This window comes from Macadamia integrifolia, unplaced genomic scaffold (genome assembly GCF_013358625.1).
Source record: "Macadamia integrifolia cultivar HAES 741 unplaced genomic scaffold, SCU_Mint_v3 scaffold3058, whole genome shotgun sequence".
Taxonomy (NCBI): Eukaryota; Viridiplantae; Streptophyta; class Magnoliopsida; order Proteales; family Proteaceae; genus Macadamia; species Macadamia integrifolia.
Window position 1 is genome coordinate 7,944 of NW_024869169.1, and position 25,087 is coordinate 33,030.

General features: G+C 39.6%; 2 protein-coding genes across 2 annotated transcripts; one reads left to right on the forward strand and one right to left on the reverse strand.

Moving 5' to 3' along the window:
- The first annotated feature begins 5,811 nt into the window (after positions 1–5,811).
- Positions 5,812–9,281, forward strand: LOC122067683 (L-type lectin-domain containing receptor kinase S.1). Its single transcript, XM_042631531.1, has one exon. It carries the CDS (start codon positions 6,145–6,147, stop codon positions 8,134–8,136), a length of 1,992 nt encoding a protein of 663 aa, XP_042487465.1. The 5' UTR covers positions 5,812–6,144; the 3' UTR covers positions 8,137–9,281.
- A 1,326-nt stretch (positions 9,282–10,607) lies between these two features.
- LOC122067685 (kinesin-like protein KIN-14J) lies at positions 10,608–23,002 on the reverse strand. The gene is made up of 8 exons (XM_042631532.1): positions 22,862–23,002; positions 22,570–22,748; positions 22,061–22,225; positions 21,724–21,977; positions 21,440–21,603; positions 15,188–15,723; positions 11,020–11,123; positions 10,608–10,934 (listed from the first exon to the last, which is right to left on the reverse strand). The coding sequence occupies exons 1-8, from the start codon at positions 22,976–22,978 to the stop codon at positions 10,870–10,872; spliced, it is 1,584 nt and encodes a 527-aa protein (XP_042487466.1). The 5' UTR covers positions 22,979–23,002; the 3' UTR covers positions 10,608–10,869.
- Positions 23,003–25,087: the final 2,085 nt, after the last annotated feature.

A 25,087-nucleotide genomic window follows, 5' to 3' on the forward strand; every position in this document is an offset into this window, starting at 1 on the left:
AGAAGACCGAATATTTAATTAACTCAAATCTTGCGTGCGCCATCACAGAAAAAAAAAAAAAGGAGAAGAAGAAGAAGAAGAAGGAATCAAATATCTCCAAATAGTAATTCCATTTCAATATAAAATTAGAAATTAAGGAAGGGACCTACCTAGCTGGAATAACTTTGTTGAATGCTAACCACCCACCCCTCCGCAATCATGGTTTAAAAAATTGGATTAAGATCTGTAAAATCGCCCGGATCGAATTCATATCGGTTGAGATCAATTCATTGGTATTATTTAAGGGTAAAAAACAAGAACTTGAAAGAAAGGAATTCGTAAACAAACAATCAACAAAATGTAAAAGGATTTCTGTAATTTAGCAAGATTATCCATATCAATGGTGAGATGATATTAGCTTCACTATCAATGGAGAATAGGGATGCAATTAAAGACTGTTTGTCTTCACACCTCCCTTAGATTGATTTTAGAGGAAGAATCCTCACTACAAATTTATAGTGAAATTAAAATATTCATATAGCCTTGAAAAGAATTTCCTATACATTTAGTTTACCAAAATACTCATATAGCCCCAGAAAGAATTTCCTTATGACTACTTAATGGCCCTTCGGAATCAACCCACTAATGCAAGTGAAATACAAGACATCGTATCCCAACATAAATATCAACATTGATATTCATATCAATCTCAGCTGATATCGATGTTTGACTATATTGAAAGATTGTCCCCTCATTTTTAATAATAATAATAATAAATGGTTTTTGGGCAAATATAGGATCGGCCAGGTGCTGGTATCGAATATTGGAAACCATGCTAATACATAGCATTCCTTCTCTGGTCCATGCCGGTTCTGTGAGATCCATCTTCCATGGAGGTAATTAAACTAAATAATATAATCAACAAAGTAAGTCGGACCTCATCAATTAATAAACAAATCAATTTTGTACTTTATCGAAACAGTTTTTTGATATTCTAAGGATAAGGTTGCATAATTCTCACCTCCAACCTTGCATATGTAGGAATCTCATGCACCGTCTATGCCCTTCCTTTTATCTGTTAGCTAAGGGAGAAAATAATTTGATGGTGGCATAGAATGGATAAATGCAAGGAAAATGGGCGGCCCATGAAGGAAAACGCATGGACATTATTTCAAGTTGGGTTTGCCATCCTTATTAACAAAGTTGGACTGACCACAGCCCACTTGCAAAAGAGTGTCAATCATGTGGACATACCCTCCTACCCAGCTAAAAGTCAATGGTGTTGATTTGAAAGTTTTGTCTTCCATCTCCTAAATTGCTTTTGTAATTGGGTTGATTTCAATTTTTAGTCTAGTTCGGATTCGACTTTTCATATAAATATATATAAAGTTATGCAAAATTATGTTTTTTTAATGAATTTTGGAGTGTTTCGATTTGTTACCAGTTTGATTTCGGTTTCAGTCTAGGTTTTGAATAGACTTCGGTTTGATTTTTGGTTCATCCGGTTTCCAGTGCAGTTCGATTTGGTTCTAGGGTTGCAATACTCCAAACCAAAATCGAATCAATAAGGTTTCAGTTTAGTTTGGTCCGGACTATTATCGATTCTGTCTGGCCTGTTTTATCTGTTCGATTTAGGGTTTGACACCCCTACTTCCTCGTATGCTTCTCATTGGCTCTTACGCATATGCAGGGACCATACTTTCCCACAGTAAACATTTCCCCAACAAGGGATAACAGGTTTCTATTTTTGAACTTGAAACCGGTTAATAATCGGTTCAGTCCTGGTTTCTATCAATTACAAATGAATCTATTAAACCAAACCGATTAACACCCTTTAGCAAATGGTTTCGAACGTTACAAACCCAAGAGGGGTTTGGGGTGGGAGGAGAGACGCAGGGAATTGATGGACGTAGCAGAGGGATTGAACTACCTCCACAATGGTTGGGACCAAGGGGTGCTTCACCATAACATAATGCCCAGCAACATATTATTGGACTCAGACTTGCAAGGACGACTGGGGGACTTCGGGCTAGCCAAGCTATACCAACATGGCAGGCACCAGGTACCACAAGGGTGGTGGTTACACTAGGATACCTAACGCCAGAGCTGGTAAACGTAGAGGCAACGGCGGCAAGCGACGTGTATAGCTTTGGGGTGACAATACTGGTGGTTGTATGCGGGCGAAGTCCCATAGAGACGTGTTGCAGCGACGAGGAGGAGCCGTTGTTGGTGGATTGGGTGAGGAAGTTGCACGGGAAGGGGAGGATTTGTCAGGTGGTGGATCCAAAGAATGGCAGAAAGTGTGAAAGTAGAGACGTTGGGGATGTAGAGAAGGTGTTGATGTTGGGGCTGGCGTGTTGTAGTACAGACCCTCAGCATCAGCCGATGTGCTAATGGGTGCAGTGGCAGAAGGGTGGCATCATCTTGGCTGTGTAGAGTTGCTTTCAGAGTCAGGGAAGTCCAATCTCTCTCACCGTCAGTCCTGAAACTGAAAGTACATGAAAAACCAACCGTTCTTTCTAATTATACCCTCTTCTTATCAATATATTCCTTTCCTTCACGAGGTTATATAAGAAAAAAAAGTCACATTGACTCGTTATTGGACTGGAATTGTCACTGCCTTGTAGATGCATGGGAGAAGAGAAGCCAACGACATTGGGTCTTTAGGGTTCAGGCAGAATCTAGTCAATTCTGGCCTAGGAGCCTACTAACTTTTAGGTCTACATCTCGGGAACAAGATGCTCTCCAGCGCAGTTGAGAGCCCCTGCTACACATGGCCCAACTGTCAGCTCCGTACTGGCCACTGGGGTATAGAAACGTATTCTATGTCTAAACCTATGAGGCTCGATTATATAAACATGCGGAAATGATGTGGGATGTTTAATTGGTAGAACCGAATAGCCTGATTGATTGATATAACACGAATATACACCCTTGTTGTAATCCCAAACTTTTGAACCCTCTATTAGCCGCTTTGGCATAATTCGTTTAGATTGAAATTTAACATGTGATGGAAAATGTTACGGTTCGTCTCCATCCTATGTGACTTAACACATGGCACTGAGTGTGAATCAAGTCCATTTAGAATAAAAATCAATTAAAAAAAGAGAGATTGAGTAGAGTTCAAGTGTAAATCAAACACTATATGAGAATCATTCTCATAGAAGGACTTGAGTCGCACCCCATGACACTCCTAAGAGATGATCCATCCAACCAATCTTAGATGGTCAACTTGACTAGTAATCCCACCATTTTTTTTTTTTATAGAGAATGGGAGGGTAAGGGGTTTTTGGTGAGTAAAATTATGAAAAAACGAGAGAGTGTTGGTTGATATAGAAAAAGTCTAGAGAAAATTATGTGATTATCCACTATTGGGTTTGCCTTTACATAAATACCCATAATGTGTTTTATTCAACGGATTTACGCAAAACGAGTATGTGTATTACAAATATACCTAGAATAGTACTCGTCATACGCCTTTCATCGTATGCCTACGATTTGGGCATGTATTCTCCCATAATTGGATTCAATATTTCCAATTATGTCCTCCAATATGTTCTAAATATCCATCTTCACACTCGAACCATGGATTCCCTAAAGGAAGAAAAGGGGTTGTTGAATAACTATGCAACTACAATTACAATTAGAAACTTCATTTTCGGATCCTTCGGCAGAGTTAACCCCATGTTTTTTTTGTGTTTTTGAATCAATACATTAAGGAGAGACAGAACATTTTAAATAAAAGGAGAAGAGAAATTGTTTAAAGAAAAAAGGTTGAAGAATAGAGGATGCATTTTTGCCTGTAGATTCCCAACGTTGCAGAAAGAATTTCTCCCTGAAAATCATATGAACACCATATCAAGCAAAACGTTAATTCAAATCAATAATTTCTTTGTTTTAAAAAGGAAAAAAAAAAAAAACTTGGGAGAAATTCATGAAAACTAAAATCCTACACCTGAAAATGAAATTCAAGTTCTCAATTTTAATCTATGTTGGTTAGATGAGAATGGAAGGGGAAGGGGAGAAAGAATCTTTGATAGGGAGGATTAAAGATGCCTTTGACGTTAGATTTGCATTAGGTAGCGAAAGGGGCATCGAGAAAAACCAGATTCATCTGCTCCAGAATCGATTGTGGTCATTTGCGAACCTGTTTCTTCATGATCTCACCGATTGCTCTGAAATCATAAAGACACAAAAATCTTGGACCTTTTGTTCAAATTGTTCTTGATTCTCCATCGAAGTCGAACCCATCTCTTGATTCTCTTCCATACTTTCTCCCCACTCTACCATACTTTCTCCCCACTCTATTGGGTTGCAACAGGGGTGGAGGTGGGTCGTGCTGCAAGAAGAAGAATGAAAAGAAAGTGGCGGCTGGAGTTACAGGAGGAAGAAGAAGGTAAAAGAAGAGAGAGAGAGAGAGAGAGAGAGACCATACAAGGAATTACAGGCAAGAACTGTGATATGGCTACGATGACATTGTTGTAGAGTTGAAATCGGACCTTTAAGAGCTGGCTGAAGGAGAGAATTTAGAGAAATCGAAAATATTATAACCGATTACAAATGAATACTTGCCCAACGTAGGGTATACGATAGAAAGCGTAATTTGAATATATTTGTAATATATAAACTCGTTTTGGATAAATGTGTTGAACCAAACACAACATGGGTATTTTAATAAAAACTAACTCAAAGTGGGTAATCACAGAATTTTTTCAAAAGTCTATTCACAAATGGACGATAATATCCCTAATATTGGATACCTTCCAAACCTATGGGTCAAGAAATTCTCCCTTTCACTATGGATACACGAAAACTTGACCTATCAAAAAATGTTGAACTTCCGTTTGGAGGAAGCTAACCACGTCAATTTCGTCTCTTTCCTCTCTCCTCATTAAATATGCAGTCCTGTTTCTCTCTAATTAATAACTTGATCTCACACAGTCCATGCGTTGGTGGAATGTGGAGCCCACACCCATTGACGGTGAGATTTAATTGCGAGGTCCCATATGAGGAGAGTAAACAGATTTCATTATATATATATATATATATATATCATTTCTTTATTTTTTTTAGTGGAAATTAAATATATCATTTCATTGTTTTTCTCTCATAGACTTGACGTGTATATATATATATATATATATATAAAATACCAATACAACGGATACCATGTAGGTCACTGTCCTGTAAAATTCACTAGTGGTGGCCAAGGGAAGTGGAGTTTGATAAAGAAGGAGACCTCATCCAATCCCTATTTCTTCCCATTTGTGGTATAACGCCCGTCTTAGAATGTTCTCAGCAAAAAACACAGCCTCCTTAGGAATGTTTCTTAAACTAAAAAGTTTATAATTTCAGTCAATATTGGGGACATCACCCACTATTTTCCATTAATGCTATGTTTGGTAGACAAGAGAAGAAAAGAAAAAAAAAAAAATCTACAAGAGAAAAGAAAAGAAAAGAGAAGAAATGATGAGAAAATAAATATATATATATATATATATATATTTGGTTACCAAGAGAAGAAATAAAAGAAAATAAATAAATTCAAAAAAAATTGAATTTTAAAAGAGATAGACATATAGGAAATCATTGTATAATCATTTTTTTTTGTCTTATTATGTTTTCATATTTTTTTATGTTTTCTTGTGTTTTTGATAAGAAAATTTTTGAAGGAGTAAAAAAAAATTTCACAATTTCCAAGGAAATTTTTGAATTAAAAAATAAGAATCTTTTCATGGGTGAAGACATATCAAGTGTAAAGAAAAATTTTTAACCTAAGGAAAAAAGTACAATTTTTGTATTTTTTTTTTCCTTGACTATCAAACACAACCTAAATTACGACAACGAACAATCCAGGAAAAAAAGAAAAATGAAGGAAAAATATATGTATTCTGTTCAATCCGTCCAGCTTCCTCATTGTGCATTAGCGTTCGTTCCGCGGGACCTTTTTTGAGTTTTCATAATAACGGTAGAACTCCGGCGAAGAACCGGCATGTAACAGCAACAATCACGGCCTTGGCCGTGTCGCCGCCGCCACTACCACCACCTCTACCTCTATACGACATGAGAAGAGTTGAGACTATTACAGCAAAGTAGCTCATCATCGAAGTCGTTTCTGGGAGCTTTAATTATCGCATATGGCCGTAAAATTGAAGTAATTGATCCATGATGGACATGCTACACTTAGATTCTCGCTATCTTCTTCATCTTCCCCTCTTAATCCTCTTATCCATCTCCTTCTCTGATGCTCTGGATTTCCTATTTAACTCCTTCAATGCCACTCACCTCAAGCTCACCGAAGATGCGCGGGTCGAATCATCCGTCATCCGACTCACCAACGACTCAATTCAGTATTCCGTTGGTAGAGCCTTCTACCCTTCTCCTCTTCTCATGCGAAACTCCTCCTCTGAATCCACTATCTCTTCCTTCTCCACCTCTTTCATCTTCTCTATCCTTCCTCAGATCACCTCTAGCCCTGGCTTCGGTCTCGTTTTCTTCCTCTGCAACACCACCTCTCCCCCTGACGCCATAGCGGGTCAATACTTCGGCATCTTCTCCAATGCTACACACCCCTCCATCTACCCCCTCATTGCCGTCGAATTCGATACTGGTCTCAATGTTGAATTCAACGACCCAGATGCCAATCATGTCGGCATCGATCTGAACAACCCTGAATCCGCCGTCACCCACACCGGCGGTTATTATGATTCCACCAACGTAGATCTCGTTCCCCTTGACATGCGTAACGGCCAGAATGTCCGAGCTTGGATCGATTTCGACGGCTCACTTTTGGAATTCAATGTCACCATCGCCCCCGCAACTGTGTCTCGTCCCTCTACGCCACTGATCACTTACAGGAACCCCGCCATCGCTAACTATGTCTCCCCCAACATGTATGTTGGCTTCTCTGCTTCAAAAACCACTTGGGTGGAAGTGCAGAGGATCCTAGCTTGGAGTTTTAGCGACAACGGAACTGCTGCGGATTTAAACACCACGAGTCTGCCGGTTTTCTCGCCGGAATCGTCATCATCGCCTTCTTTGTCCGCCGGCGCCATAGCCGGGATTTCAATCGCTTCTGCTGTATTCCTAGTCCTCTGTCTGTTGGGGCTTTACTGGTTTTGGCAGAAGAAGAATAAGAAGGCCACAGAAGATGACGGGATCGAAGATTGGGAGCTTGAATACTGGCCACACCGTTTCTCATACGAAGAGCTAAGCGAAGCCACGAAAGGGTTCTCCAATGGAGAGCTTCTCGGGTCCGGTGGATTCGGCAGAGTATACAAAGGAACCCTAGCGAGCAATAACACAGAGGTGGCAGTGAAATGCGTGAACCATGACTCGAGACAGGGGCTGAGAGAATTCATGGCGGAGATATCGAGCATGGGAAGGCTCCAACACAAGAACCTGGTTCAGATGAGAGGGTGGTGTAGGAAAGGAAACGAGTTGATGCTGGTCTACGATTACATGCCCAACAGTAGCCTCAATCGTTGGATCTTCGACAACCCCAAGAAGCTGATGGGGTGGGAGGCGAGGCGAAGGGTGCTGCGCGATGTGGCAGAGGGTTTGAACTACCTGCACCACGGATGGGATCAGATGGTCCTCCACCGTGACATCAAGTCCAGCAACATACTCCTCGACTCCGACATGCGGGGTCGCCTCGGTGACTTCGGACTCGCTAAGCTCTACCAGCACGGCCAGACGCCAAGCACGACGCGAGTAGTGGGCACGTATGGGTACCTAGCGCCGGAGTTGGCGAACGTAATAGCTCCGACGGCGGCAAGCGATGTGTACAGTTACGGGGTGTTTGTGCTGGAGGTGGCTTGTGGGCGGAGACCCATTGAAACGTCGTCTGATGACGAGCCGCTGCTGATCGATTGGGTGAAAGAGCTTTATGCGAAAGGGAGGCTTATCGAAGCTGCTGACTCGAGGATTGCAGGTGAGTACAAGGTGGAAGACATGGAAGCGGTGCTCAAGATTGGGTTGGCTTGCTGCCATCCTGACCCTGACCGCAGGCCTACCATAAGGGAGGTTGTAGTCATACTGCTTGGTGAGGAGGTCTCTGCGGCACCGGGGAGAGTGTTGTCGGAGCTTCCACGTGTCGTCTCAGTCATCGGTGAGGAGCCGGAGTCACCACTATCAACTTCAATGGGTGGAAACTGAATTTGGGTTTCCATTCTCTTGGCAGTTGGCACCCACCCACCTTGAGTCCTTCTGAGTTCCGGCGGAAAAAATGAAGCCATTCACTCTTCCGTGGATTCAGGTAAACAAACTCTTAACTCCTACATCAGACTCTCCAGATTGGATTGGAAACTTCAAAAGTAAATCTGTTTCAGTTCAGTCAAATACAAGCTCCAATCTCAATAGAATGCAGTGTTTGCCGAGGAAGTAATGGAAAGTTAAAAAGAGAAAGAACTGCAGTGATACCTTGAAGGTTAGGCCATCTGTTTGAGATGGATCTCATGTTCTTCAAGATCACCCCTTGCTTCCAGAGAAGAAATTTCAACCTATTGTCCTTGTTCTGATGTATTCCATGGAAATCTCATTCTTCATTTTGCTCTATTGTCATAATGATTGTCGCCAAGATGCTTTTGTAGCAGTGGCAATGATCATACTAGAAGAAGTGATCCTGGACGGGATCTTCTTTTGAGAAGCTTCCTCTTCAGAGTTCAGAGCGAATGGCATGGCTAAGGCACCCTGACATTAGAAGAAAAAACAATGTAGATAAACCCGGCCATGGTTGCCAGCCAAAGCAAAATTTCAGCTCCAGACTCCAGACATTGTGTGATAATTTTGTGTACAAATCTACTGTTTGCACCCGCGAAAGCACGTTACTCAATTGGTTTTACAGATACTTGTTCTCTTATAGCATGCAGTTCGTGGCTTTGGTTCTGAAGTACTAGCTCTTGGACTTATTCACGTGTAAAGTTTTATATTTGATGGGACTCTGTTCTTGTTGCTCCCATTGATGCTTGTTACCTGCATAATGCTTATGAATGGAGCTATCCTGATCTCCCTTACAACCGGAAACTATCATATCTGTGGCATAAGAGACGCACAATTCATTTGTACCCTACTAGATGTTGATGATTGATCTGTATTACTTTCTAGTGTAAACCCGCAAGCACTAGATACATGGTACTTCACCAATTAACTGAAGTATTGGAACTTGGAACAGTCCTACCTTGAACATGTACTTTAATAAGATTTTAGTGTCCAGAGTGGAAAGAGAATACAATGAGCTTTGATGTTGAGGCTAATATTCGCCAATAATGTTGGACCTTTCTAGTTGACAACTTTTATTTGCATTCTCTATAGTCTGAAGCACATTAAGGAGTAAATGAGATTAAACCAAATTTTCTTTTACCAATGATAATCCTAGTGGGATTAATTCTTTGAGGTATAATACAATTACTAACCTGGACGACTAGGCTAAAATGAGCAGAAAATTAGATAAAGTCCATCTCTAGTAAAGTTAACTCCATTCTTCAAATTTTCTCAGGGATCATATTGAGGATAAAGAGCTTCCAAGTAGGTTAATGCAAGAAGTGGGTATTGCCAGGGAAGAGATTGTGGGATCGAACACTGTTGTATGCATGTGTGAATTGATGGGTGTGTGTAGGAGTAGTTGGCCATTGACCCCACTAGCGCTTAGAAGGCTCGGTGCTCAGTTGGATAGTAGATCAAATCCTGTTGTATGCATTTACCAGACCCTCGGAGGATGCAATCCTTTTCTCAAAGCAGTCATCGGCAACAATGGGCAGGCAGAGTATTTGCTTGGATCAGTCATATCTCTAACAAACCATGACATCAAGGCTCATTATGAAGCTTTGGCCGGAAAGATCCTCCACAATTGAAGAAGGAACCAGTTAGTCAAGAAAAGAAAAATAAAAAAGGGAGCAAATTAGCAATTGAAGGCATTTCCTTCTTTTCCCCGGATCGTCAGGGATAGATTGATTAAGCCCAAATAAGTAACAATGGCACCAATCCATAGGCTTGGCTCGATTGCAAGCTCAGTTCATCATGAAGGCAGGGACTGAATCAGAGCTTAGCATTAAATTTCAAGTTAGAGCATCACCAGGATCAGAATCTTTGTTGGAATGCCTCTAAGTCAGCAACAATCTAATGTCCAACTGGAAATTCCTCATCTGGATAATCCATTTCTGTTTTTCAACAATCTCTTTATGGTGATTTCTTTGAAACTGCCCAGTAATCACCAATAACTCTTGTTCTACAGTGCCAATGCTCTCCAGTGACCCCCCCCCCTCCCTGCATTTTTCCATAACCTGTACATGCTTTCATGGAGGCGGTCGTCTTCAGAGACCAAGTTCACAGTTCAACTAGAGAACAGAATGGGTTTTTACCACGTGTGCCCACGTAGAAAACAAAAAATAGACACCGCGTCCAGCACTGTCACTGTGCACCACATGTAGTATGGCTCACAAAACCTGCCATATTTGGCAGATGGAGCTGCCTTTTGGACAGTTCAGAGTTCATAGCCTGCAGTAGTAAACTTGCCACCTGATACAGTAAGCCGAGTTTCCAGACCTTGCCACCATTCAAAGCAGAATATGTAAGCGGTCTGAGAACAACACAGAGAAGAAAGAATCATCTGAAGCCCAGACACAATCAAGGGGAGAAAAACTAATATATTACATGCTGGCATTTAGCCTCCACAAATACAAGGGCGCCACTTAGGCTCTACAGATACAAAAGGGTGCCACTTAGGCTCCACAAATACAAAGGGTGCCCACTTAGTAACAAAACGTGGCAGGCAATAAATAAGAATGAGAGGCAAGAAAACCTTGGTAGAGTAAAATACAAGCTGCATGGTGATGCAAAATCAGTCAAATTTGTGCTGACAAGAAAAATTTGCCGTCAAAATGCCTTCTAATTTTACTGCCATCGTTTGGAAGGCTTGGGCGTGGAAGGTTTGCCACTAGCAGGGACCTTTTTAGAATCTGCCAGGGGCATAAGTAGTAAGCAAAGATATAGTAGCAAAGTTCTCAATACTGCAAGGGTCTATCAGTGTTAAAATTTACTTACTTGTTGGCACCTTCAAAGTTTCCTTCGATGATGACTGTCGAACCGACCCTGTTTGAACTTGTTTCTGTGTTGGATTAGCAAGTTTGGATGGGTCTGATTTTGACCTGCATTTAGTGTTCGAGAACATTCAGCAAAAAAAAAAGAAAAGGATTTTAGACTTATTTGATAGTACAGCATCATTTATTAGCATGGCCAAGAATTACTGTATCCAAGCTTGTGAAACGAAAGAAGCATTATGTAACAACAATTTTGTCAGAATGTTTCATATCAAATTCCAGACTTAGTTTGATAGTATAGCACATTAGCATGACTAAGATTTCCTGTATTAAAGCTTGCGAAAGAAGAGCATCATCACATGGCAAGGATTTTATTAGGATGTTTCCATATATAGACTCAATTTCATATTACTCTCGTTGCTACACAGACAGTTATTACAGCTCTATTCACTGAAAAGGGAGGAGACCAGCCTCTTCAAGCAGCGCTAAAGCTCCCTCCCTCTTTCAAGGAAATAATAAGCTTCTATAACCAAATCACATATCAACATATGGGAAGGTTGTTTCCAGCTTCCACATTTCAAATGATTCCTGTACACGAACGCTCTTTTATTGAGTACCAAACAATGCAATAGTGGGAGGACTACACAGTGACAAGAAAGAATTTGAAGTACAATAACCAATTGGTGACATTATAATTGGTAACCCTATCCATTTGGAAGTTTGAAATAATATATAATACTGGATCTCAGAATAGGTTGATTCTAAAAGCACAACTTCAGTTGCATTTTTCTCATTGAAAAACATAAAGGATAAAAGCATGGCAGTGGTCAACAATCATAGCCCTGTGCATGTAATGCAGGCAGGAAAAACAAGATCACAAGTAAAGAAGTTATACTGCCAAAACAGTGGGACTGGTCAACCGGGCCTGATTAGGCCTTATTTGAGCGCATATTGGGTCATATGGACCTTCATCTATCTATTTCTAGGGCTGCTTTTGTGAAGGGCTAGTTTTATAAACCAAATATGTGGGGCCTAAGGCAAAACTACGAAATTAGTCGTTTCTAATTTGTTAGTCTCTATCAGTCTAGGATAGTTTCTATTTTAAAGTTTAGGATTTGACTCAAGGTTAGAGGAATTGAAATCGGGGTCTAAATCCCCAGTCGATTCCAACTCGAATTTGGGTGATCGTTCGGAAATCAGGCCGATTAACAGCTTGATTACACTTGTTGGAATCAGGATGAGAATCAGGCATTTTTATAATAAAAAATTTACAAAGAATAAAATTCTAAAACCACCTCTTCCTCTCCTCTCTCCCAGTCTTCACTCCTCACCCTTGCAACCTCGCCCTCTCCATCGGACCGGCTCCCTCTCCCTCCCCTGCCAGCTGCCCCTCTCTCTCTCCGGTACTCCCTTCCCCTCCCCGACTTGCTACTCTACCACCTCCACCCTCTGTCCGACCCCACCTCCAACCTCAGCACTTTCCCCCACTCCTCTGCCCTACGCACCACCCCACCCTATACATCTCTCCCTTCTCCCACCCTCTCTCTACCTTGCTCTCTTTGCCTCTTTGAACTCAGTAACAAACCCAATGACCGTCGTTGCTTCCTCTGCCAGGAGTAGCCACCCTTGGGATCTGCTCCTTGGTGCACATGAATGTGATACAAAGGGGGGCCAAGTAGTCCAAATGCTAGTTTCTCACTGAGGCCCCCAGAGAACAAGCCCACAAAATTCAAAAAGAAACAGTAGATGATGAGAACCCAGGCGAGATGAATCCAAGCATACAAGAGCAGGAAAAAAAATAAGAAGCCATTAGCCCTATACCTGGTTATGGTCGGGGTGAGTTAGAAGAGCATACTCAAGGTGCACGCATACCACCAAACTTGTTCCCTTCTTCCTGTTCCTCTTCCTCTCCTCCCAACCCCCTTCGTTGCAATTCCCGCTGCCTCTCTGTTCCTCTCCTCCCCACCCCCAATCTCTGCAACTCCCATCCCCTCTGTTTCTATCACTCCCTCCCTCTTCCTCTCCTGTCCCCAATCCCTACTAATCTTACCCCTCTTCTCTGTTTCTCTCTCCCCTTTCCTTCCCTCTCTTCCTCCCTCTTCCCAGTCCTACAACTCCCACCCTCTCTCTGTTTCTCTCCTGCTCGGGTTTCCCCACCCCTACCGAGATCACAGTTCTCGATTTTTTCCTGAAAGTTTCCAGTGTTTTTTTAAATACCTGAGAAACTACCACGTTGAAAACCTTTCTCTGATGGAATCAGATTGGATCATCTGATCCCCGATCCAATCCGATTTTGTTCCACGCTTTAGAATCAGTATGAATCGAGAATTGGTTGAGCCAATTCTAATTTAAATTGGCTGATTCTCCCGATCCAATTCTGATTCTTCAAACCATGATTTGATTGTTTTAGTTCCTATTTTTTTAAGGCTGATTCTAGAAGCTCAAAACATTGCTAATGAAGTTTCTATTTTCAGTTCGAGCAGTTTGACTTAATTTCCAAGCTTTGAAATTAGGAAAGTTTCAGGGCCCGTTTGATAACGTTTCAAGAAACGGAACAAAAAGCATTTGATAAAACTGTTTCGTTTCACTTGTTTTCAGAAATAGAAATTGAAATTTCTACCTATTTATGGTTTAAGAAACGACCCAGGCAAATGCAAAACAAGTAGAACTTGTTTCGCCGTTTCTGGAAACGACTCATGGCCATTCTTTCGCTGGTTACTATCGACTTCCAGAAACATGACTTTACCTTCAATTCCATTTTCTGTTTCTAGAAACGAAAATTTATGTTTCTGTCGTTTCTTGAAACAGAAACGGCAGAAACGTTATCAAACGGGGCCTCAAAGTTCGGTCAAGCTTAAGAATAGAAGTTTAAGGAGATGTAAACTCTATAATATGTGCGATGTGACCATTGATTTGGTGGCTTTCAAAGTAATGTAATTTGAATTCTGGTTGGCTGTTTAGCTAATGTTATAGCAATGTCTTCTTGAAGATTCTTCTTCCTCCTCTAATCGATTTCTTCTCTCTTGTTCTCTTTCAGGTTTGTATCTCTTTTTAGCTCCTCCTCCATCTATTCTTCCCTAGCTTCTAAATTCTTCACTATTCCTTAGCCTCTCTTACCCTGTGGATGCTCTGTTTCAGAATTAGTTTTACCTCTTTTATTGCTTATTAACTATTCAGGGTTCTGATTGCTCCCAAACTTGAGTTATCGCCCCCAGATATCATTTTCCTCCAGTTCCATTTGAAAGACCCTAGTTTAACTCCCTTTTACACCACATTGTACCCCACTCTTTTCTATGTGAGAAGAACGGTGCTCGAACCCTGGGGTTTCCCTCTCCTGGCCTACTCTCTACTTCTATATTCTGTCCTTCTGTAATATCTACATCCTCTCCCTACTCTTCTAACATATTAAATAGATTCTATTTTTAGCATTCATCATTTTTAATTTAGTTTTTCTTACATTTATTTTAAAGAAAATTATAAACTCTTAAGACATAAAATCCTAATCCTGCAACTGTATAAAAAAGAAAAATAAAAACTTATATTATATAAAACAAATTACTATTATATATAGATTATAAATTAAAAATTGTAAAATAAATTAAAGCATTAATTTTAATATATAACGAAAATATATATATATATATATACTCAATGAACCAACCCATAGTCCTAAATCCCAAATTAGGGTTGGGGTTTGTGGGCTACAGCAAACAGATAGAAACAGAATAAAAGGGGAATGCAACTATATTATAAGGGTCATACTGCCAAAACAAAGCTATGTGATCTTGCATGCATTAAATACAGGGTAAAAAAACCACCTAATATGGAAGAAAATGATAAGGAAAAGAAAACAAAAAGGTGTTTCTGAAGTGGTCATAAGCATTTCCTGACACAGGATACGGGCTAGTTTTACTCAGATAAACAAGAATCATGATTCCATGTCATGGTCTCATCAGATAGGCAACTGAAAGTGATCATTGCCAATCCATTACTTGCTTTAAAGACAGAATGAATGGTAATGGTACTTTCCTCCAGTACCTTGTGAAAGTATTAAGGAGAGGGGGTTCAAAATTTTATTTGTCTGCACAATAGTTGCCCAGTAAGAAACCAAACAATTCCGGCAGAAATTTTTTTTTTTTTTTTTGGGGGGTTGGGGGGGAATGGGTACTCACTTCTCTGTGCCCTCAGCTGGCTTTGTCCCTTCGGGGAAAAGACTGAACTCAACAACACTTGACATTGAACCATCAGTTTCAGTTCCCATGGATAGGCCACCATCAGATATGTCACTTAATCTCTCCTCAGAGACCGCATCTCCAAACCCTAAGAGCTCAACATCTGCAGAAAAATTCTGTCCTGCATCTGCCACAGCAAGCTTTGACTGATGGAAAAACTCCTTATGGTGCCTAAAGTCATCCATAGACTGCTGAGAACTAGCTTCAGAATGCTTATCACTGTGCTCAGAGCCGTAGTCTGGATCAGACGCTGATTTGTCAAGTCCTGAGACTTTCCCACCAGTCAGTCTCCGGCTTCGATGTGCAGCGACCACACTGAGCGAGCGTCTGCTTGGAGAGGAAGGCCCATGCCTAAGTAAGCTGGTGCCCCGCTTCTCGCCATTGACGGTGGGGGACATAGTGCTGCTATCTTTAAGCAGTTGCAACCGCTCTATCTCCTCATCTTTCTTTGCAATTGTATCCTTAAGTGATGCTACCTGAAAGTCAAGAAGATTTCAAAAGGTTAACTCCTAAGATGGGCTTGGAAAACCAAATAGCAAGATACTATTCTATAAGCATACAGATGCCCCCACAGGCTAAAAATACTCCTGCACTATTTTTGGCAAAGATGTTTTATATTTTCTTTATTTTGAAGAAAAGATAATCGAATATGATGTATGATATCTCCTTTCTGCCTGGATATCCTTCACAAGTCAATATGATAACATGAGGCACTTTGAAGCTCTAAGCATGCATGTCTGCATGAAGCAGATGTTATATATTCTTCCACCACAGGTACACAGTAAAGGTGAATATAAAGCACCTGGATGTATGTTTTGCTTCATATATGTGTACATGGATGCAACACAACTAAGCTTTTTCCCAACTAAATGGGGTTCGCAAAACAGATCCCGTTTTACCATTCAACTGCTAAAGAGACAATTATTGTTAACCCATGGGATATCATTCACTAGTAAGGCAGTAGTATGGTTAATGTAAATATACTTAATGTATGTTACCTAATACTTAGTAATATGTTTAGTATTTAATACTTACATATAGTTAGTTTGGTTTGGACCTTTAGAGTATAATTTAGGCTAGTATCCTAATACACAAATAGATTTTACTTTTTCAAATCTTCTTGCTTAATTGCTATGTTTGATATTGCACTTGTCAATAAAGATTTGAATCACATAGATGCTCCCAAGACAGAGGTAACCTAATATTGGTTGGATACTGTTATTTATTACCTATTTATGGTGCATAATGCGTAAAAACACTAGTTTTGCATGTATCATAAGTACATGCATATACACTAGCGTCTCTTCACGTCTCCAAGTCATCTCTTAAAATCAGACTTTGGATATGCTGCCCGATACCGATACTTTAAAACTTACCCCTCAAGTCATTTTTAACTCCTCTAATTTCCATTACATCACTCCTTCCCAATGTATTCAATTGCCTGCACTGCAAATGATGATACCACCTCAAATACAATTCCCTTTTTATGCCATATGAAGTGGCTTAATTTTCTAAGGTCAAGGAATAAAAATTGCATAAACTCACTTTTGTACTAAATTCCAAATCTCCTTCTTCCTTGATGACCCTAAGGATTTTATAAGAAGCTACAGTCAATGATTTGTGGTACAGTTCGACCCGATCGACCCGCGACTTGTAGGAACATATAATGTATTATTGTCTTGTTAAGCAAGCATTGTAATTTGAGGGTTTTTCGAGCTAGGGTTTCTAAGCAAGTTTTCTTGCCGCAACTTGGGTGTATTTAAGCGATCTCCGTTGTAACATCTCTTCTACAGTAGTGAAACATTTTCTTCGCCCGAAGATGTAACACAACACATCAGTGTGTGAACCTTGTTAAATCAGTGTTGTGTGTGAATTTGTGTCTCTGTTTTTCCTTTGTATCTTTTGGTGTTTGCTCTAATAGCAACTCAACCCCCAAGGACAAAGTTAAGCATTCAAAAAATTAAATCGTCTAATCCCAAGCCAATTAGAAACCATCAACATGGCCTTATGATGTAGATTCTTCACCAACCTAGGTTTGTTTTATTAGGAATAAGCCTAGGGTTGGGTTCCATACATGTTGGGCCTTTGAACCCATGTGTTTTGAGTGTAATAGGCCACTTTTATGAGCCTAAACTAGGGGTTCTAAGGTTGCATACGGGATTCACTGATTTGCTTCCTTTTTCTTTAGTTTCCTTGTTAGATAGAGATATTTAGTTTCTAATTTCAGTACCTTGTTAGTTTCTAATTTCAGTACTTCTTATTTCCTAGTTTCTAATCTCTGTACTTCTTATTTCATAGTTTCTATTCCCAGTTTTAGTAACTAAAGGATTTTCTATTTTGTAAGTTTTTATTTTCAGTTTTAGTGACTAGGTGAGTTTCTAATTTTTAGTTTCCTATTTCAGTTTTTGGAAACTAAAGTTAGTTTCTATTTTATGTAACCCTCATCATTATTATAAATAAAGGAAAGGCTCTCATTAGGAGTCAGACGATTTATGAATGAAAAAAAGAAGCTTGTTGCTATGTCTCTGCGGGGACTGCTATGTGTTTGATCATAGTGGAAGGGAGTGGTATTTGATCCATTCGACTCCTTGCGGTGGGAAGCCTGGGAGGACCTGCTACAAGTGTTTTCTTCTTCTTCAAGTGTTTTCTTTCTTTTTCAAGGTTAATATAAGGCTACATTACTGTTTTATCAAACCAGGTTAATTGCAAGATTCTTCAAGCAAGGTACGAGGTCTAATCTGTTGCTGAATTTCTGGTTCTAGAATTTCCAGATTTCTCCCTACCGCCCCTACTCTGTTCTGAAGATCCAGCCAGCCGATGGCCCTCCCCTTTTAATCGATTGTTGGGTTTATTAAGAGGGAGGTTTGACCTTAATTTGGGACCAATCAGACCATGGGTTTGTCTGATCTGAGGTGTTTTATACTTCTAGCCGACAGTGTTTCTGCCCAGATTTTAGATCTGGTTTGACTTACCTGTTCTGTGGTATTTGTTTCAGATTGTGGCTTTTCCAGTACCCTGTACCTGCTGCTGGTTAGTCTATTTGTTTGGTGTAATCTCTGTTTCAGAAATTCCAAATTCTGGGTTTGAAAATTCTGGTTTACTTTTGACTCTAACTTCTGGACTGTCGTTTGCTGCCTAATTTTGGGTGATTATTTGTTGTTCTTGCATTAAAAGTTCCTGCAATTGAGACTTGGTTAGACTCCCTATACCCTAGTCTACATTACGTTAGACACAATAATGGTATCTAGTCTCATTACATATCGGGGTTTGAGGTTCAATATGGTACACTGGAAAAAAAAAAAAAATTTCAACCACATCAGTCAATACAACCAGACACATGGTCAAGACCGATACAGGCAACAGCAGCAGCCACTGCCACCATCCAGCTGTAGCAGCAGCAGCCGCCGCCACCGCCACCACCACCGCCAGCAACAGCAGCAGAAGCCATTGCCACCTCCACTGCGATTTCCCAGCAGCTGCAGCAGAAAAAGAGTAAAGGGAGGAGGTGAATCATACATTAGTGGGTCAACACTGCAAGTTGCCACTGAAGAGGAGGAAGGCACCTACCTGGTTTGCAGGTTGACTTGTTTTTCATAGAGGGAGGGAAGAAAACACATCTTCAGTCTTCTCAGTCTTGACTCAAGAAGTGTCTGCCTCCTTCTCTCCTCTTCTTCGGTTCTCAAACCCTAGTCAATGGCAACTATGTCTTATGTTTAGTAAAATGATACCATACATCTCACTTAAGTTGCTTATTATCCACCAACATCAATAATGTAGTGTAGCAAATGTACACAGCAATAATTTACAAGCCAATAAAAAAACATATATATATATATATATATATGTGTGTGTGTGTGCCCACAGAAATTGGGTCACATCTGATATGCCATATGTTGGATTTTTAGGGCCGTTTAAATAAAGTTTCCTAAACGGAATGTGTAGGAGACAACCTTAATAATTAATATTATGTTTAGCATGTTTATATTTACATGTTTATTATTCTTCTTATAAATTCTCACTTATTAATAGGTTTATATTGTACTTAGCATTGAGAATTTGAATCAAAAAAATCTTGTGGAAGGAATTTAAATCCTCTTAACTTATATGGTAACATGTTTTAATGACGAGACCATTATATATTGTTTATTTATGTTGTATTCTGCTTAAAAACACAACTTTGCATGTACCTATGAGTATTTTTTAAGCATATCCAACTTCTCTCAGCATCTCTCTAATACGTCTCAAGATGCCTCTTAAATCCAGCTATGTAATATGCTGCTTGATACCGTGGACGCAATCTTCTCAAAAGGTTCCTGCCTTGAAATCAAAATGGGGCCACTCCTTTACTTCCAAATACACTAAAATGTAGCAAATGGAATTAGATTCTAAAGAATCTCCATCCTTCCCTCTAATGGCACACCCCTCCCATTCCAACATTTCCAGCAGTGAGCTAGGAAAAATCCAGCAGATACCCTTTATCGACAGGATTCCTTTTCATATCTCTTGAGTGAAACCACAACTAATAAATAACTGATACCTATCCTCTTGTTATTCACCATAAGGCTTACACAAGTTTCTAATGGACCATCCTCTTCGAATCAGGTTGTCCATTTTAAGCATCTTGTCATTACCCCAGCCCATATGAAGAAGCAAATTCTCAGCGGAACACACCTATTCCAAATCACCTTAAGAGAAAAGTTCTGATCCCCATGATGAAACATCTTAAAAAATGATTTTACTGGAAAATTGCCCCTATCCCCATTTCCCATACCCTATTATCGACCTCCCTTCTTTAGTGTTGGCATTCTCCAATATTTGCACCAACCATTGTCTCCACTCTCCACTCTCCACTCTCCACTCTCCACTCTCCACCTCCCAGTCTTTCAGATTCTATCTTTAATATGGTGACCACACCCTTCTTCCCTCCACCCACTTCATATGCTCCCCCACCATCTTGTAGCCCCTCAAAGCAATTGAGAACAAATCAGGAAACAGATCTGTTGGAAGCCGATATTGAGAAAGGGAAATCGTGGCTTGCTGTTTAGTGCAAGTCACGATTCCCCTTAGAGGTATTTTGGTCCTAGTGGACCTTATCAAGTTAAAGTTAGTTAGTCAGTTAGTTAGTTTCCTATTTCAGTTATGCTTGCTTTCTTATTTCCTATTCCTATTATGTCTTTGTAATGATTAGTCTATATATTGAATGAAGGGGGAATCCCAACCTCAAGGTTGTGACTCCCCAAGTTACAGCCATCTCTTGTTCTCTTCCGCTTTCTCTTGCTCATTCTTATTGTTTACATCCTTCAATGGAGCTTTGCCACACCAATGGTCAGACCAGTATTTAATCCTCTTCCTGCCCCTAACACAATAATGCACACCACCTCTAAATACCTCGAAAATCTTGCAAACCTCTTCCACCCACCCACCCACCCCATGAATCCTGTTAACATCCTCTGTCTCCCAACCCCCTTTCAACCCATATTTTGCTCAAATCACAACAACATCAATCAGCCTATCACGAGAAACACTAACCCCATTAATTGGAGATGAAATTCTGAACACCAACTTTCTACCCTTTACTTCGATGGTTCAACTTGTTCAATCCAATCAACTAGTCCCATAAATAACCCATTCAATGCCCTTCTAGTTGATTCTAATTCAAATTTTCTTTTGCATACAGAAATTATTAAGAAAGAAATAGACAAAAAAGACCAACACTCACAGGGGAAAGGCCTTTAGCCATGGAGAACAAACTGAAAACAAATACCAACAAGGACCTACAAGGAAGAAGCTGTTCCGACCCTACGGTTTCACAAACCCTGTTTAGCCAATACATCTGGCAAATCAATTTGCTCACCATAGTCTCCAATAAAATGAAGAGTTTGCACATCAGCTCTTGTACGTCAGCCCTACAGAATGATCTCACATAAAATGTAGATGAATACAGGATAGAGCAACAATCACTCTGAAATATATTGACCTATAAAGTAGCTAGCTATAAATGAAGTTAAAATCTTGGACCATCACCATATTGACTTATTGTGTTCCTGTAGAATTTTTAACACTATTCTAAAACAAAAATTTCCAATTTATATTGATAGTTTCTAACGAGAACTGTTTCATAACCTCTTGGTATCCAAACTTAAATCTTTTGCCTTGACAATATAAAATGCATGGAGTGATAGAGAAATTGACCTGCTCCATCAATTCTCTTACATCCTTGCCCTCCTTGCTACTCCGTGCAGCACCTAGCTCAACTCCTGAGACTCTCTCTGCAAACTTCAAGGTACTGAAAGTCTCAGAATATGAATCTGCATCTGGATTAAGCTGTACAAACATGAGAGTCTTTGCCTGACCACCTGTAGTGTGGGTAACAAAAAGGAATATGAAATCGGGAGGGAAAAATTAAAGGCTAGAAATACCATCTTAAGCAATCCGAAAAATGCTATCACAATCAAAACTAGAAAAATGATAATCACCCAAAGAGCTTTGCAGGACTTGAGTAAGTTTGCTATTTCTGTATGGTACATGATGGCTCTTTTGAGCTAGAGAAAATATGACATCTCCAAGGGCAGATAAGGATTTGTTAATATGCTGTGCTTCGCGAAGCCTTTCTCCTGTTGCCTCAGAGCGATCTACTCTTTCACTTCCAGCAAGGTCTACTAAATGAAGGTTGCCACGCAAAGTAGCACCAGTTGCCAAATCCGTCCCACGAACATGAACAGTGAGAACACTGTACATATAAATGGAAATGATAAACCAACCCTGAGAAAATAGCTAATTTGAAAATACACAATTAAACAAAAAAATCAAAACCTGTGAGATCGGCTGCTTCTTTCGTTCATAGCAGTGGCACCTACAGCCCTATTCATTAGTCCAATTCGCATTAGATCTAGGACATCTCCCGTTGAGTTGACAGGATTCATGGTTGCATCAGGGACAGCTAGTCCATTTGGTTGAGTAGTGTTCAAAATCCCAAGTGTGTGCAAGTCAAAGGAAACAAAGATCCGGTGGGGGGAGAGAAAGGAATCTTCTTCATTTTCAAAGACAAGCAAAGAAACCAAGACGTTTACAGACTCATTAATAGCCAAGTAAAAAAGTGCTATACTACAACACAAGTATGAACTTGATGTAACAGAAACAAAAGGTACAGCTGGAGACAACATATTTTGAGGCCAGTTTAAAAAAAAGCTTATTCAGTCAGACAGAAGAGTTGAAAGTCCAGCCTAAGGAAAATTATATATTATATCCATCACAATTAGCAGCAGAAGCCAGAAAGCATACTTCTTTAATGACCAGAACTAAAATAAACAAGGGAAGGATATTTTTTCTGGGAACTGTCACTCGCAAGTAAATCACGCACTTGTTCATTATATATTTCAACCATTTGGACACCAACTTCATATGTAAAGGAGTTTCTCCTACTCTCAGAGATATGGAAGAGATCATTTAGAGCTCGGTAATTGACCCCCCAATCCTCTTTAGATGCTGCATCTGGCCCAGTCTGGAACAAGGAAATTTAGCTGAATTAATCTTGAAACCAACAAAAGATACATGGCCTACTAACCAGCCAAACGGCACATGACTACCCTCAAAAAGATATTAAAGTACGCGTACCATTGTATATGTCTTTCCTGAACCAGTTTGACCATATGCAAATATACAAACATTGTATCCATCAAGAATAGAGCGTATCAGTGGCTGGGTATCTAAAAATACCTCCTCTGTCAACATTAAACAAGGCTAAGTACAAGATTATTACTAAAAAAATCACATCAATTAAAATGTAAAACAAATATAACAAGAACAAGAGCAATCAACCTCAACCTGATTAAGATATCAATATTAATATATATATCCAATCACAAGTTTTATGCCTCTATAGATATTGCAGCTCTGGTTGTCACCTTTATTTTTGTAGATTGGGACTACAATACTCCATTCATCTGACATATTTCTTGTGCTCATATCTTGTTAAATAGCTTGGTTAGCCAAGATAGCCTACACATGGTTTTAAGTATCAATATGTATCGTACCGTATTGGCCGATACGTATCTATATCAGCCTTTACCGATACAATACATGGAATTTTTAAAACCCTTTGTTATCGATATGTATCATACGATACATACCGATACACTACCGATACAACACGATACACACCGATACTCTATGGAAAATATAAAATCGAGGTGAAATGTATGTTTCGGTACATATACCGATACAGTACGATAAGTACCGATACAATGCGCTATGGTCATATAATGGCTAAGATGGGTCATTTTCAAAAAAACATGATTTTTTGAGGATTTTGTTCCAAAGTTGCTGTCAACCATATTTCTCTCTAACTAAAGTGGAAATCAAGGTTGGGAACAAGAATTTTACATTTATGGGACAACTACAAACCTTGAATCCTGAGTGCAAGACCCTCAATTTAGTGTTTATGCATAATACATGTTATTAATAGCTTTTTTTAATAAAAATTTTATGCAAAAGTGTATAAAAAAGTGTTTCCTATCTATTTATGTGCGTATCTTTAGCGTATCTTAGCGTATCTCTGATACGATACAATATCCTCCGATACGTATCTTAATTTTGGTCGACCGATACGACGACCAATACTGATACTTTAATCCTTGACCCTGCATAGTCCCAAGCTCTTCCACACTTCAATTGGGACCTCATATGGGCTAGGTGTCTTACCCAATTCCATCTTTCTAAGGGCTTCTTCAACCACGGTCACTCCAATCTTACGTATATAACTATGATGCGTGATGTCTTGATGGGTACTGCAATCTTCCGAGTGTGATGGAGGGGCCTTAGGGAAGAAGGGAAGAACTAGAATAGAAGGGGAAGGAAGGGATCACACAATTAGACATTGCACAAATCCAACCAAGGAGGGAGAAATTGCATAAAGGGGGGGAAGTTAATCACACACAGCCTTAAGGCTCTCAAACATTAACTCAATTCATCTTTTCTTCAATCTGAGAAATTAGATTTCATCAGCTCCTCTATATAAAGAGGCAGACTAGCAATTATAACCTAACTAGGAATTAGACTCCAAGTAGGACTAGACTAGAACTCCAACATGGAATAAGTAAACTAACTAGTCAATTATTAATGGGGAAACCTAAACTGACTAAAAACTGAAATAACAAAGGAAATAGACTCAAAATAGGACTCTAACTAAGCTAATGAACTAATTCCCATTTTTTTACTTTCTACCCATATTTTAAGCCCATTAAAGTGGCCCATTATAAAGAAAACCCATGGGACCAAAGTTCGAACACATACATAACCCAACCCAAGGCTTATTTGCAATAAAATAAGCCCATTAAGTGACTTATTTACATTAAAGTGACTCCTACTCAAATTGTCTCCATTTAATAAGTTGTAAAAATACACATCACATCTCTTCATAATGCCTTCATCCTTTACTAGAATTCTATCATCGTCACTTTTAATACATTTAACATTGTTGAAATCCCTACTCTTCCTTTCTTATATTTTAGCTATCTTATAAATAAGTTTTTCCCCTTCCTTTATGTTCAGATTATTATACAAGTCATCATATTTCTTTGCAGTTGTTTACCCCACAATCTTCCTTGCTTCATTTCTAGCAGCCTTATACCTCCTTTTATCTTTGCCAAGTCTTCAAATTATCTTTTTAGTCTTAATGGCTGCTTGGACCTCATCATCCGACTACCAAGTCTGTGAAGGTGAATGCAACTCTTATATAATTCCAAAAACATAAAAATAGACACTAACAAGAAATAGGAACTGTTGTAAACTAGGTAACTATATAACAACCAAATCTCCTATGCACACCAAACTTCTCCCTAA

Bases quoted from the DNA above. Each gene is read 5' to 3' on its own strand.
- LOC122067683 (XM_042631531.1), top strand. From the start codon at position 6,145: ATGATGGACATGCTACACTTAGATTCTCGCTATCTTCTTCATCTTCCC.
- LOC122067685 (XM_042631532.1), bottom strand. From the start codon at position 22,978: ATGTTGACAGAGGAGGTATTTTTAGATACCCAGCCACTGATACGCTCT. The intron at 22,226-22,569 runs ATATCCTTCCCT...TGACTTGCACAC, and splicing joins AGTGACAGTTCCCAGAAAAA to ACTTGGGATTTTGAACACTA. The intron at 10,935-11,019 runs GTAAGTAAATTT...TGCCCCTGGCAG, and splicing joins AACTTTGAAGGTGCCAACAA to ATTCTAAAAAGGTCCCTGCT.